A 10,624-nucleotide genomic window follows, 5' to 3' on the forward strand; every position below is an offset into this window, starting at 1 on the left:
TTATTTAAAGTCAGGACATGATGAGATTTTTATTGTTTTTGTAAAATGCAGATTTGTTCTCGTACTTTTGTGCCACCTACTCATTGCTCCTCCCTCACTTTCCTTCTACTACCCACCTTTCTCCTTCCATCCAACAAATCTAGACACAACCCCTGTGGTTAATCACCCCATCACAATTCTAGAGTCTCTTGCTGTGCCTCAACATTTAGAATATACCCTTCTTAGAATATGCCTTAATAAATAAATTACTTAAGCAGTTGCTAAAATACCACCTTCCCTACGGATCCTTCCTTATCTACTAAAATCATCATCTTCACTTTTCACTGGCGATTGTATACATATGAAACCTTAAAATTTACCAAATATTTGATTATATTTGGTACCTGTCTCTGTCTTGGAGTAAGTTTGTCAAAGTCACTGCCATCCCTTACAGAGACTTATTTCCCCAAAGCAGGGAATAATTTATTTAAAACAATCCATTGAAGTACTTCCATAAAGAAGTACTGAGTTCATTATATATAAGGACCAGGATACATATACATAAATATACTCTTTTTTTCCTAATCTGCATTAATCATGAGTATTAACTTAAAGAGCAGACATTAATGACATTATAAATAAAATGATGTTTCTTGTGAACTAAACTTTACATAGTGAAAAGGTAAATTTCGTTTTTTGTAACATGACAAGAATTCCCATTCCAAAAACGTCAAATCCAAAGTAGGTGATTGTTGGTCACTGTCCAGTCACATTGCAAATCAGAATAAACTAATTTTTAAAAAGGAAGTGTATGACCAATTTGATCATATTTTTGCTCAAGATCCTGTCAGAATTATTTCTGATCTCTCTCTCAAGAATGTTTAATTCAAAATGTTGACATTTTCATTCATCTAATTAATATATATGTCAAATTCTTCTCTGGATCCTATGAGGGGGGAAAATACTGAAAAGCATTGTATCTGTCAAAACTTCTTTATCTTATCAGATACATTCTCCTTTATAGAATTTAAGATTTATGCCAAATTGACCTTATTTCATAACTGCATTTTCCTCTTTTGTAGGGTTGTATGCAAACGTTGGTTTTATCTTTGCTTTTTATACCTAAAATAATGTATTTCATTTTATTTCTTCTTCTTTTTTTGTATTTCATTTTCTATCCTCAAGATGGCTGAGTCATCGGGACAGAAATTGGAAGTCAGTGAACGCTTCTTACAGAAAATGGTTTATAGTAAACAGGAAAAAGTAGAGCAGTTAATTGTGGGATGCTTTGAGAAGAGGCTATCTTTAAAATTCAGATTATTTTAGGAATCACAATAATACAAGAATGGATGGAGCTAAGTCACAGAGACCATAAGAAAAGAGTAGTAAAGCAGGGCCTGTTGGTTGACTCTGAAAAAAAAAAAAATCTCATTTTATTAGATCCAGAAAAGGATTAAGATCATTGGGAAATTTTCATGAAAGGAGCTGGTTCCAGAAAATAACTTTATCTTAGTCAAGTGGATATGTTGAAAGAATTTCAATGTTAGAAAAGGTGTGAGAAAAAAACTGGAATTACTGGGTGTGACACGGACAAGGAAAATTAATCGTAACATTAATAATAGGAACACTAAAGTGTTCAGAGGTTTTTACTATCATTCAGAGGGCAAAAATGGAGACTCAAATAACTGCAGATTATGAGGTATTTCCAGGCCCTGCAAGTGAACAGAAATGATGTTAGAGTAACAGACTGAGCAAAAATTAGAAAGTTATTGGCCTACTTTTCTACCTATAGCTTTTTCCAATAACTGCTTTGCTTTTATTTACTGTAAAAAAAGTTTACATTTTAAATTTTTGTCAAACCCACAAGAGGACTGAATGCATTTTCTAATTGAAAAAAAAAAGTTACTTTCAAATGCTAAGTGATTTTGATTTTCTCAAAAATATTTTGTAAAATTCATTTTTAAGGTCTATACCATATTTTCAAATAGCCTGAAGTACCATCAAGATAATCTGGAATATAACTGCTTATTTTACTGACGCATGAAAAGTTCATATATTTACTGGAACTAACACTGACACTGTGTCACATCAAATTCTCATTGTGCACATAAAATTCTGTATTATATTTTATAAATAATGGAATTCAGGGTGAGCAAAAAATGCAAGTGTTTCCTTATATCTTTACCAATAATTAATATGTAAATTTAATATTTATGTCTTTTAATATAAAGTAACAGATCAAATGAATATATTTTAATAAAAAGTAACAGATCAAATGAATTGCAATGTATAACTGGCCCTTCATAAATAATCTTGAATATATGCTACCACAGCTTAATAATCTTGTCAGCCTGTTTTTCACCCCTTCTTTTCCCTCTCTGCTTACTGAGTTTCTACATTACTTATATAAATTGTCTGGAAGTATAAATGTATGGCCCTCCTATTCTTATGTGCTTAATGGTTCCTTTTCTATTTACTAAAGAGAAAACTACCCTAGAAAGAGCATAAATCATGTACCTTACTAAATCGAGTTGTAATTATTTAGGATTGGAACTAGTTGAACGCATATGCTATGTGCTTTAAATATTATGGATGATGAAACCGTCACATTTAGGAGCATGCTTAACTTCCACAATGTTTCAGTTGTTCTAAAGTCCTGTTCATTCTTTGGTACTGCCTTAATAACACTATTTGTTACACAACATGAAATGAAGTTTAGCCATTCCAAAGCTACAGCCTAAATTAGTTGACTTTTAAACATTATTTCATCTGAGAAAAGGGTGAAAAGTAGTTCTAAATGTGTTTTGTAAACTATTTTGGGAAAAGTGTAAAAAGGGGAAAATTATTAGATAACAGTGTAAGTTATAAGTTGAGGAAATATTCATTTCATCCAACTACTTACAAATCTCATTTTCTGATAATATCTCAAATCACATTTCTATAAAATTCATAGAAATTTCATCAGTAAGCAGTTTGGACTTAAAAAATACAGATGACATCAGTTAGTCTCTTCCGGTCTAATGTGTACAAGGATACACAAATTCCATCTTGGCAACCTCACTAATCTTTTCAAATAGCTCAAAAACACGCCACCAACAGGTATGGAAATCAATTCAACTTGAATATAACAGTCATTTAAAGGGCAGCTAACAATGTTAGGTCAACTTCAAAGAAGCTGCAGTTTAGGCTGGAGAGATTTTGAAAGGACTAGTGTGCTGGGATGGATACTAATCTGTGTCAGAATATGTTCAGCATATGTTCTACTTGTTTCAGTGGACCTGAACTGTAGAGACAGGGGAAGCTGCAAGACTGTACTGGGAGGGTGGGAGGTGAAGAAGATGGAGTATGCAGCACTCACTTCAAGCATCATGGGAATTTGTGAGAGGTAGTCTGGAAGGAAATCTGACTCCCATGGAGCCAAGACAGCTTTGCTTTGAGAATTTTAGGAACAGACTAAAACTAAAGCAACCTTTTAGGCAAATTCAAAGATAGGGTTTTAATTAAGCATGCCTGCTTCTTGAATATACCCTGCTCTTTCTTCCATGACTGAGATACAGAGAAGACTGATGTTTGTCCGTATCTGACAATGTGACAATGGGGTTGGAGGGGCTGGTGGGAATCTCGGAAAGCAGAATTTAAATAGCAGATATGAAAAGAGAAGAAGAAACAGAAAAGATGAGCCACTGCAGGACTTTGTCTTAGTCATGGCACCCATGGCACGACACCTTAGCACAATGCACCGCATACAAGGGGGCAGTCGATAAATCACGAATTCAATTTAATTAAATACACTCCCATTGCACTGTGCCTTGCAGTTACAAAGCAGTTTCTATATATCAGAAAAGAAAAATGAAGTAAACAAGGAATACATGGACATATAAGGGAATAGAAGGAACACAAATGGATAAAGGAAAATCCACAAAAATAAGCAAGAAGCTGAAAAGGTTTGGGAAAAGAGAGGAAAAAAATACGTTTCTCCCTATCATTCTCTATTACTTCCAATCACCCCACCTTTCATTCTAAAGTACCTGGATCTTGGAAAGTCTGCCTGCTAAGCAAGCCCTAAGAAGGGTTCTCTCATTACAGAACGCACATTTTTCACAAATAAGCCTTTGGTCCCTGACTTATCTACCTTGAGTCTGTGCCTGGGAATAACCATGAGCAAAGCTGTAACATCTCCCAAGTGTGGCCAGTAGTCATTTATTCAGTTCCATTCATTCCCTGTCAGCATTCCCAAAACCTTAGGAATCTTAAGGGATGGGAGATGAGAGAGCAGTAGTCGTGAGGAGGGGGGGGGGGTCCTCTACAGGCCCCTTAACTCAGACAACAGAGGGAGATCGTGAGGCAGGAAAGCCCAGGGACTAGAGAAAAGCCCAGGATTGCGACTGCGACTAGGAGGGCGAGTATGTATAAGTATGGCACTTAGAAATTGCCAGGGAAAAGAGGGGGAGAGAGCCCTCAAGGTGGAAGAAATGAGGAGGAATTTGAATGCGCATCACCTCTCACCTGGCGTCCAGCCCCGAGAAAAAGCCCTGAGGTCCAAAGCCTCAACGGGCCAGAAGAGGAGGCGGCAAAGGATGCGGGGTGATGCGCTGGAGGGAGCCCACAGACACGAGCACGGCTGCTGTCCCAGGGGAAACCCGTTTTCCTCCCCAAAAGTAGAGCATCCTCAGCCCAACCTGGGGGATAGGGTTTGCTTCCCGATCCCAACTGGGGCGGCTTCGTCCTGACCCCAATATGTGGGCTTAAAAGTTGCCGGGAGAGTTGGCGCTGGAAAAGGCACCTGGCAGGGGTGGCTACCGAGAGGGCATCAGGTTTCCCAGGAACAAAGGGGCTCTTGCAGGGGCGACCAGCCAAGCAGGTCCCTCGGGGGCTCCTCCCTGGGGGGGGAAGACCGGGGTCGCCACGTCCTCCCGGTTTGGGGACGTCAAGGGGGGTCGGAAAGCGGGCAGGATGCGCCCGATATTGCGCCGGGATTCCGCAGCAGGGCTTCCAACCTCCTATCCTCCCGCGCTCTCCGCGTCCCTCTCCAGCTGGGGAGCAACCGGCTGGAGACAATAGGAGAGCGGGATCCCGAGCCCCTACCAGCTCCGGAGGACCCCCGCCGCCCCTCTGCACACCCTGACCAGTCTGCGGAAGCCCCGATGGCGGGCTCGGCCGTCCCTTCCCTCCCGCGCGCCTCGACCCCGCACCCTCGGGTTGCCTCGCCCTCCCTCCGCACAGCGGTCATTACCTTTCATCCAGTCCACTACTTGACTCGGAGACCATTTGCTCACCGGTTCCATGATCAGAGCCATGAGCACGGGGTCGGTTCCGCGTGGGGTGCGGAGCTCAGACACAAAACCAACTCAGCTGTCTGAGCCGCCTTCAGGTGGGGTGCCTCGCTGGCCGCTGCCTCGCTGGGCGGGCAGCTCGGAGAAAGCGGCTTTTGTGTCGAGTCTCGAGGCTGCAATGTCTCTTAGCGCAAGGCGGGCAGCAGCGGTGGGAGCGGCGACCAGGAGGGAAACGCGCCCGCGACCACTGCGCCTCTCGGTCGCTGCCGAGGCGGCGGCGGCTCCGCCACTCCGTTCGGGTGTGCGTCCCTCCGGGGCTTCAGTTCATGGCTTGCACTGCCGAGGGTCGCGACGCCAGGAGAAGGAGCTGCTGCCGCCGCCGCCGCCGCCGCCGCCGCACGCCCGCAGCCAACTTGCCCGCTCGCCTCGCGCGCGGGAGTGAAGCCCCAGCACGACAAACTGCACGGCGGAAATGACGAGGGGCCTCCTGCCACCCGAAATATCTCTCTGCAGCCCTCGGGTGCGGGGCGCGCGCGCCACGAGCCCCCCGCCCGCTCGCGGCCGCGCGGTCCCGCCCCCGGGGCCGACGCCAGGCGCGCTAGTGGCGCGTGCGCGTGCGCGCGCCTGCACGCGCCCGGAGACGGGGGTCCGCCTCTCCGTCAGGCAGGTGCGGGGCGCCGGCAGCCTCGTGTTCCCGCCCCGCCGGCCGCCCCGGGACAGAAGCGCGCGAGGAGCGCGTGCGCGGCGGCAGCGTCGTCGGAGGCGGCGGCAGCGGGAGCCTGAGCCCGGGTCAGTCACTTAAGTGCCCGGGGCGGGAGCCTGGCCCCAAAGGGCCTCGGAGCAGACGTGACGGCGGCGGGACGGCCGCCCACCAGTTGCTGAGGCTGCTGAGGAGGTACCTGCTGCCCCGCCGCCGAGGGGTGGGGGACGCCGCAGAGTGCCTGGTTACAGCTGGAGCCCCGGCTTTCCTCGCTCCCGCCCTCCCCGCTGCTGAGTGGGCTCCCGTGGTGGTTCCCGAGCCCCGCGCACGCATTTGGAGACGGAGGCGTGGAATGCCGCGGGCGGGCTCCGCCAGCCAGAAAAGCAGCGATGGGGAGGCAGGAGGGCCGGTGCCGGGCCAGGACCTGCCAGTGAGGTCCAGGCAATACTGAGACAGGTCGGTCCCACGTGCCTTTTGAAGGGCTCTGTGTTGGGTTTCCTCCAACTCCCCCAACGCTGAGAGCGCCCAGTATCTATTTTAGAGGATGTCCTTTTGTTTTCAGCGATTCCTATGTAAGAACTGAAGGGGGGACACGGATTTAAAATGAGTGACAAATTGTAAACAACGTGATTGTTCAAAACTTAGGCACTTCACTGACTATACAGCCCCGAGTAAAAGACAGCCTAATGAAGCGTCACTTTAAACCACAAATAATTAATCTTAGAAAGTATAGATGCAAACTCTCTACCATCACATAGATATTTTCTCTTTGTCATCCTTAAATAGCTCCGTTCAGTAAACAAAAACTCATTTTATTCCCATAACCATTTCAATAATGTCACCAGGATTTGCCAGTTCCTTCAGTAATCCATCTTCTCTAGCTCAACTGCATGAGATGCAGCATAACTGCCACATTTCTCAACTGACATGAGTTGACATCCCCCCACCTCCCCCACACACAAAGAACTGAAACCACAGTATTTTGATATTTTCAAGCTAGTGATACAAACCAAGTAAAACTTAAGATGATCTGTCTGTAGACATGTTTATTTTTCCTAATAACCCCAATCTTTAAAGCATATGGGAAATTTTGGAAAGAAACTTAGAAGATTATCTAGACAAGTCTATGTGCAGAGGATACAGGTATAGCACCATTCATAATCTACATTATGGTTGTGATTTGCAATGATCTCTTGGCTAACGGTGTATGAAAGGTATTTTGGAGTGCCTAAGTCTCACACATTGCATCAATATTTCTAGAAAAGATCATTTCCAGCATTAGTAATTTATGGAGTAGTTTCATGTCCAGAAACATAATGGAATGGATGCATTGAGAATCATTAGAGGTTACAGTCATAGATGTTAACAGTAATTTTATCAAAATAATACTGCTAATAATAATGAACATTAATTGAGCACTGTACTAAGTAATTTACACACACCCTCAAAGCAGTTCATTAGCCACATTTTACAGATGAGAAAACCTTGGCTATCACACTCAGTTCCTATCCCCAGAGCCCATTACACATACTTCAATAAATATTGAATAAGTTAATGAATAAGGCTTAAAGAGGTTAAATAATTTGTCTGGGGTCATGACACATGATTGCAGTGATGGCGAACCTATGACACACGTGTCAGAGGTGACACGCGAACTCATTTTCTTGGTTGATTTTTCTTTGTTAAATGGCATTTAAATATATAAAATAAATATAAAAAATATAAGTCTTTGTTTTACTATGGTTGCAAATATCAAAAAAATTCTATATGTGACACGGCACCAGAGTTAAGTTAGGGTTTTTCAAAATGCTGACACACCGAGCTCAAAAGGTTCGCCATCACTGCATGATTGTAATATTAAGTTAAGGTGATTCCAGAATATGAACTTTTAAAACTAGTAAGAAGGGTTATATCAGTGTCACAAAAAGAACAGTACTTTGGAAGGGAAAGGCCCATTGAATGTTATCAGAAAGTTAGCTACAAAGGAATCCTGTGGTTGCTATGAGTATTCCTGACCAGTACCTAACCAGCAATGTAGGAAGTGAACAAATTTGGCTGAAACATCAAACTGCATATCCTGACTGGGCTTGCATGACAAGCAACCAGACTATTCATCATATTGCAAGCAAGTTTAAAGAGAGATGTTTGCATAATGAATGGAATATCAATCAAAACAAATGCCAAAGAACAGGATGCAGTAAAAATGAAAGAGATGGGGAAAGACACATAAAGAGGATTTTGAAGAACATCCTGCATCAGAATTAAGTTGCACATGTTCTCCTCCTATTTATGTTCCAAGGAATGTATTTAGTCTAGTCATCTGAGATAACTATAAAAAAATTATAAGATTGACAGTCAAAATATGGCTGTGGAGTCACCAAGGCCTTAGGTATTTATCCTAAGCCCTTCTTGAAGTTTCCTTTACAAAACATTTTAAAAAATTGTCTTTTGTTTTGACAATATACTTGGTATTAATTATTTTACTTAGGTTGTTCAGAACATAACTGGATTTTCACTCTAATATTCTTGATTTGGGGAGAAGAAATATAAAAGGATTAAATCATCATTGCCTTCACACTTTTACTCTTAACTCCAAATGACTCAGCTAAATCTTTTCTGCATTTTTCTCTCCACAACTTTTCAAATAAACTAGCGTTGATATAATTTTGCCTATTATTAAAAATGTTAATGTATTGCCCAATTTTTGTAAGTATAATTTAATGTGATTATGTACAAACTTTCACAGCTTAATTTTGTCCCATTTTTGTAGGTGTAGTATAGTGTGATTACATGTAAACTTCAGCAGCTTAGTTTTGCCTTCTCTTAATGCACAATTCAATTGCAAAGATTGGGGGAAAAGATATGTTGTCATAAAATACATATGACAAGATAACGTACTAAATGACATGATGTCACACATACTTCAACAGTCTAGATATAAAAGGCAAACTGATTCTTTGGAAGCTGACTTGGATTGTTTTTGGAAGCAAGCAGAGGAGAAATATAAATTAATAAGAGACATATAACTTGTGAGGTGTTTGCAACCTTTTCAAAATAAATCACTTTAAATCATTTTTAATTCAATTGTTACATTTTTGTCTTTTTATTCTCCCTCTAGATTTCAATATAAAATTAAAGTCTCTTGACTAAAGTATTTCTGATTAAGATTTTAGAGTGTATATAATGAGTTTAATTACTTCAGACATGGAATTTACTAAGGTCTTCTGATTGGAATGTAGGTGTTCAATGGATCTGACTCTTAGGGATTGGGTCAGATAGGGAGGAGCCTTCCATTGGAAGGACCTTCAAGCTTTTGTCTCTTTGGGGCCAAAGACAGGAGTGCATAATATGAATGTTTCTTATGGAGCTACAAAGTGAATGTCTTTAACCGTCACATTTTTCAACATATTTTATTTTATAGGTTCCTCAATTTTCATTTCCCATTTCTTCTGCTAAGAAGCTTGCTCTGCATCAGACCTCAGGCTTGCCATGAAAGATATATTTTAATGTGCTTTTTTAAAATTATATAACATTTAGACAAAATGTCTTGCAGAGTTCTGGTGATTTTCCCAGTTTGCTTTATAGTATTTTGTTGTTGTTTTGCTATAGCTGTCTGTTTAATTTTTAGTTTTCTTGCTTTTTAAAATGAGTAATATATATATTTTTATAATTTCTTTATTAAGTTATTACATATGTGTCCTTATCCCCACATCATTTTGATGAGTAATACTTTATCATAACTTCTTTTTCTCTCTTTTATCTTTCATGTTAGAATGATTAGTGAGAAGTGACAACACAGAGAGAACAGCTATCAGGGTAGTCAATGTCCTAAAACAGAGGCCTCTTTTTCCCACTTAGTTTTGCTCAGATCATTCCTATAATATTTTAAATTTTATTTTGTTGAGAGTATTATAGATGTCCCCCATTTTCCCCTGTTTGCTCTCCTCACCCATCTCCCCAGTACCCCACCCTGGGCCTTCACCTGTCTATTGTCCTATAATTTTAAAAGCAGGTGTTCTATGGTGGAAAAGATATATATCTTGTTCAGAAACCTTAGGCAGTTCTGATAAGACTAGTAGTGATAAAACACAAGTTATTCTCAAGAACAATATGTAAAACTTGCTTCAGAGAAAGCTTAGCAAAATTTCTGGAAAAATGTTTTTATTTCCTTGCAGTGTAATTCAACTAAGAGTAATGAATTAAAAATGAATAAAGAACCAAAACCTTTGATGTAACCTTTGATGTAAATGACCAGATAGCAATCTTTCTATGTCTCCAGTAGTTAGAGAAGCAAGTAGTAAGAGACCTTTAACTATAAATGGGCCTTTAGTGTGCTGTTCTGGGCCAGACCTCGCTTTTATATTATCAGGGAAAAGCACTCAGAGGCTATAATTCAATTAATATAATCTTTTTGTTGCTGTTCTGCCTCTAAGTTAAACTGTATTAAATCAAGTCATGTCCTTTCCAGACCAAGATTCACAGCAATCATTTCTGGGTGAAGAAAAATTGGATCAAGTTGAGGTTATTCCAATATGGTTTTTAAGGGCTCTTTCCAGGTATTCTCTGCTATATTAATCAGTCTAATAAAAATCCCAGAGCACATCTAGATTAGAAACCTAGTTTTCTTAACACATGAAACCCTAGGCCATCAGGAAATTTTCTGGTGCACTTA

The 10,624-nt window shown here is 41.2% G+C and overlaps 1 protein-coding gene across 5 annotated transcripts in view; it reads right to left on the reverse strand.

The window, feature by feature from the left end:
• Nucleotides 1–6,244, reverse strand: part of CNKSR2 (connector enhancer of kinase suppressor of Ras 2) — a 253,732-nt gene extending 247,488 nt beyond the window's left edge. For 3 of the 5 annotated variants that reach the window (XM_059680457.1, XM_059680456.1, XM_059680454.1), the window contains exon 1: nucleotides 5,213–6,243. In XM_059680457.1, coding sequence (XP_059536440.1) covers nucleotides 5,213–5,276 — 64 coding nt within the window. In that variant the 5' untranslated portion in view covers nucleotides 5,277–6,243. Of the gene's footprint in view, nucleotides 1–5,212 lie in introns of all 5 variants that reach the window. The other 2 variants (XM_059680455.1, XM_059680458.1) reach the window with 1 other exon arrangement.
• Between the last annotated feature and the right edge of the window lie 4,380 nt (nucleotides 6,245–10,624).

This window comes from Myotis daubentonii, chromosome X, assembly GCF_963259705.1.
Source record: "Myotis daubentonii chromosome X, mMyoDau2.1, whole genome shotgun sequence".
Lineage (NCBI taxonomy): Eukaryota > Metazoa > Chordata > Mammalia > Chiroptera > Vespertilionidae > Myotis > Myotis daubentonii.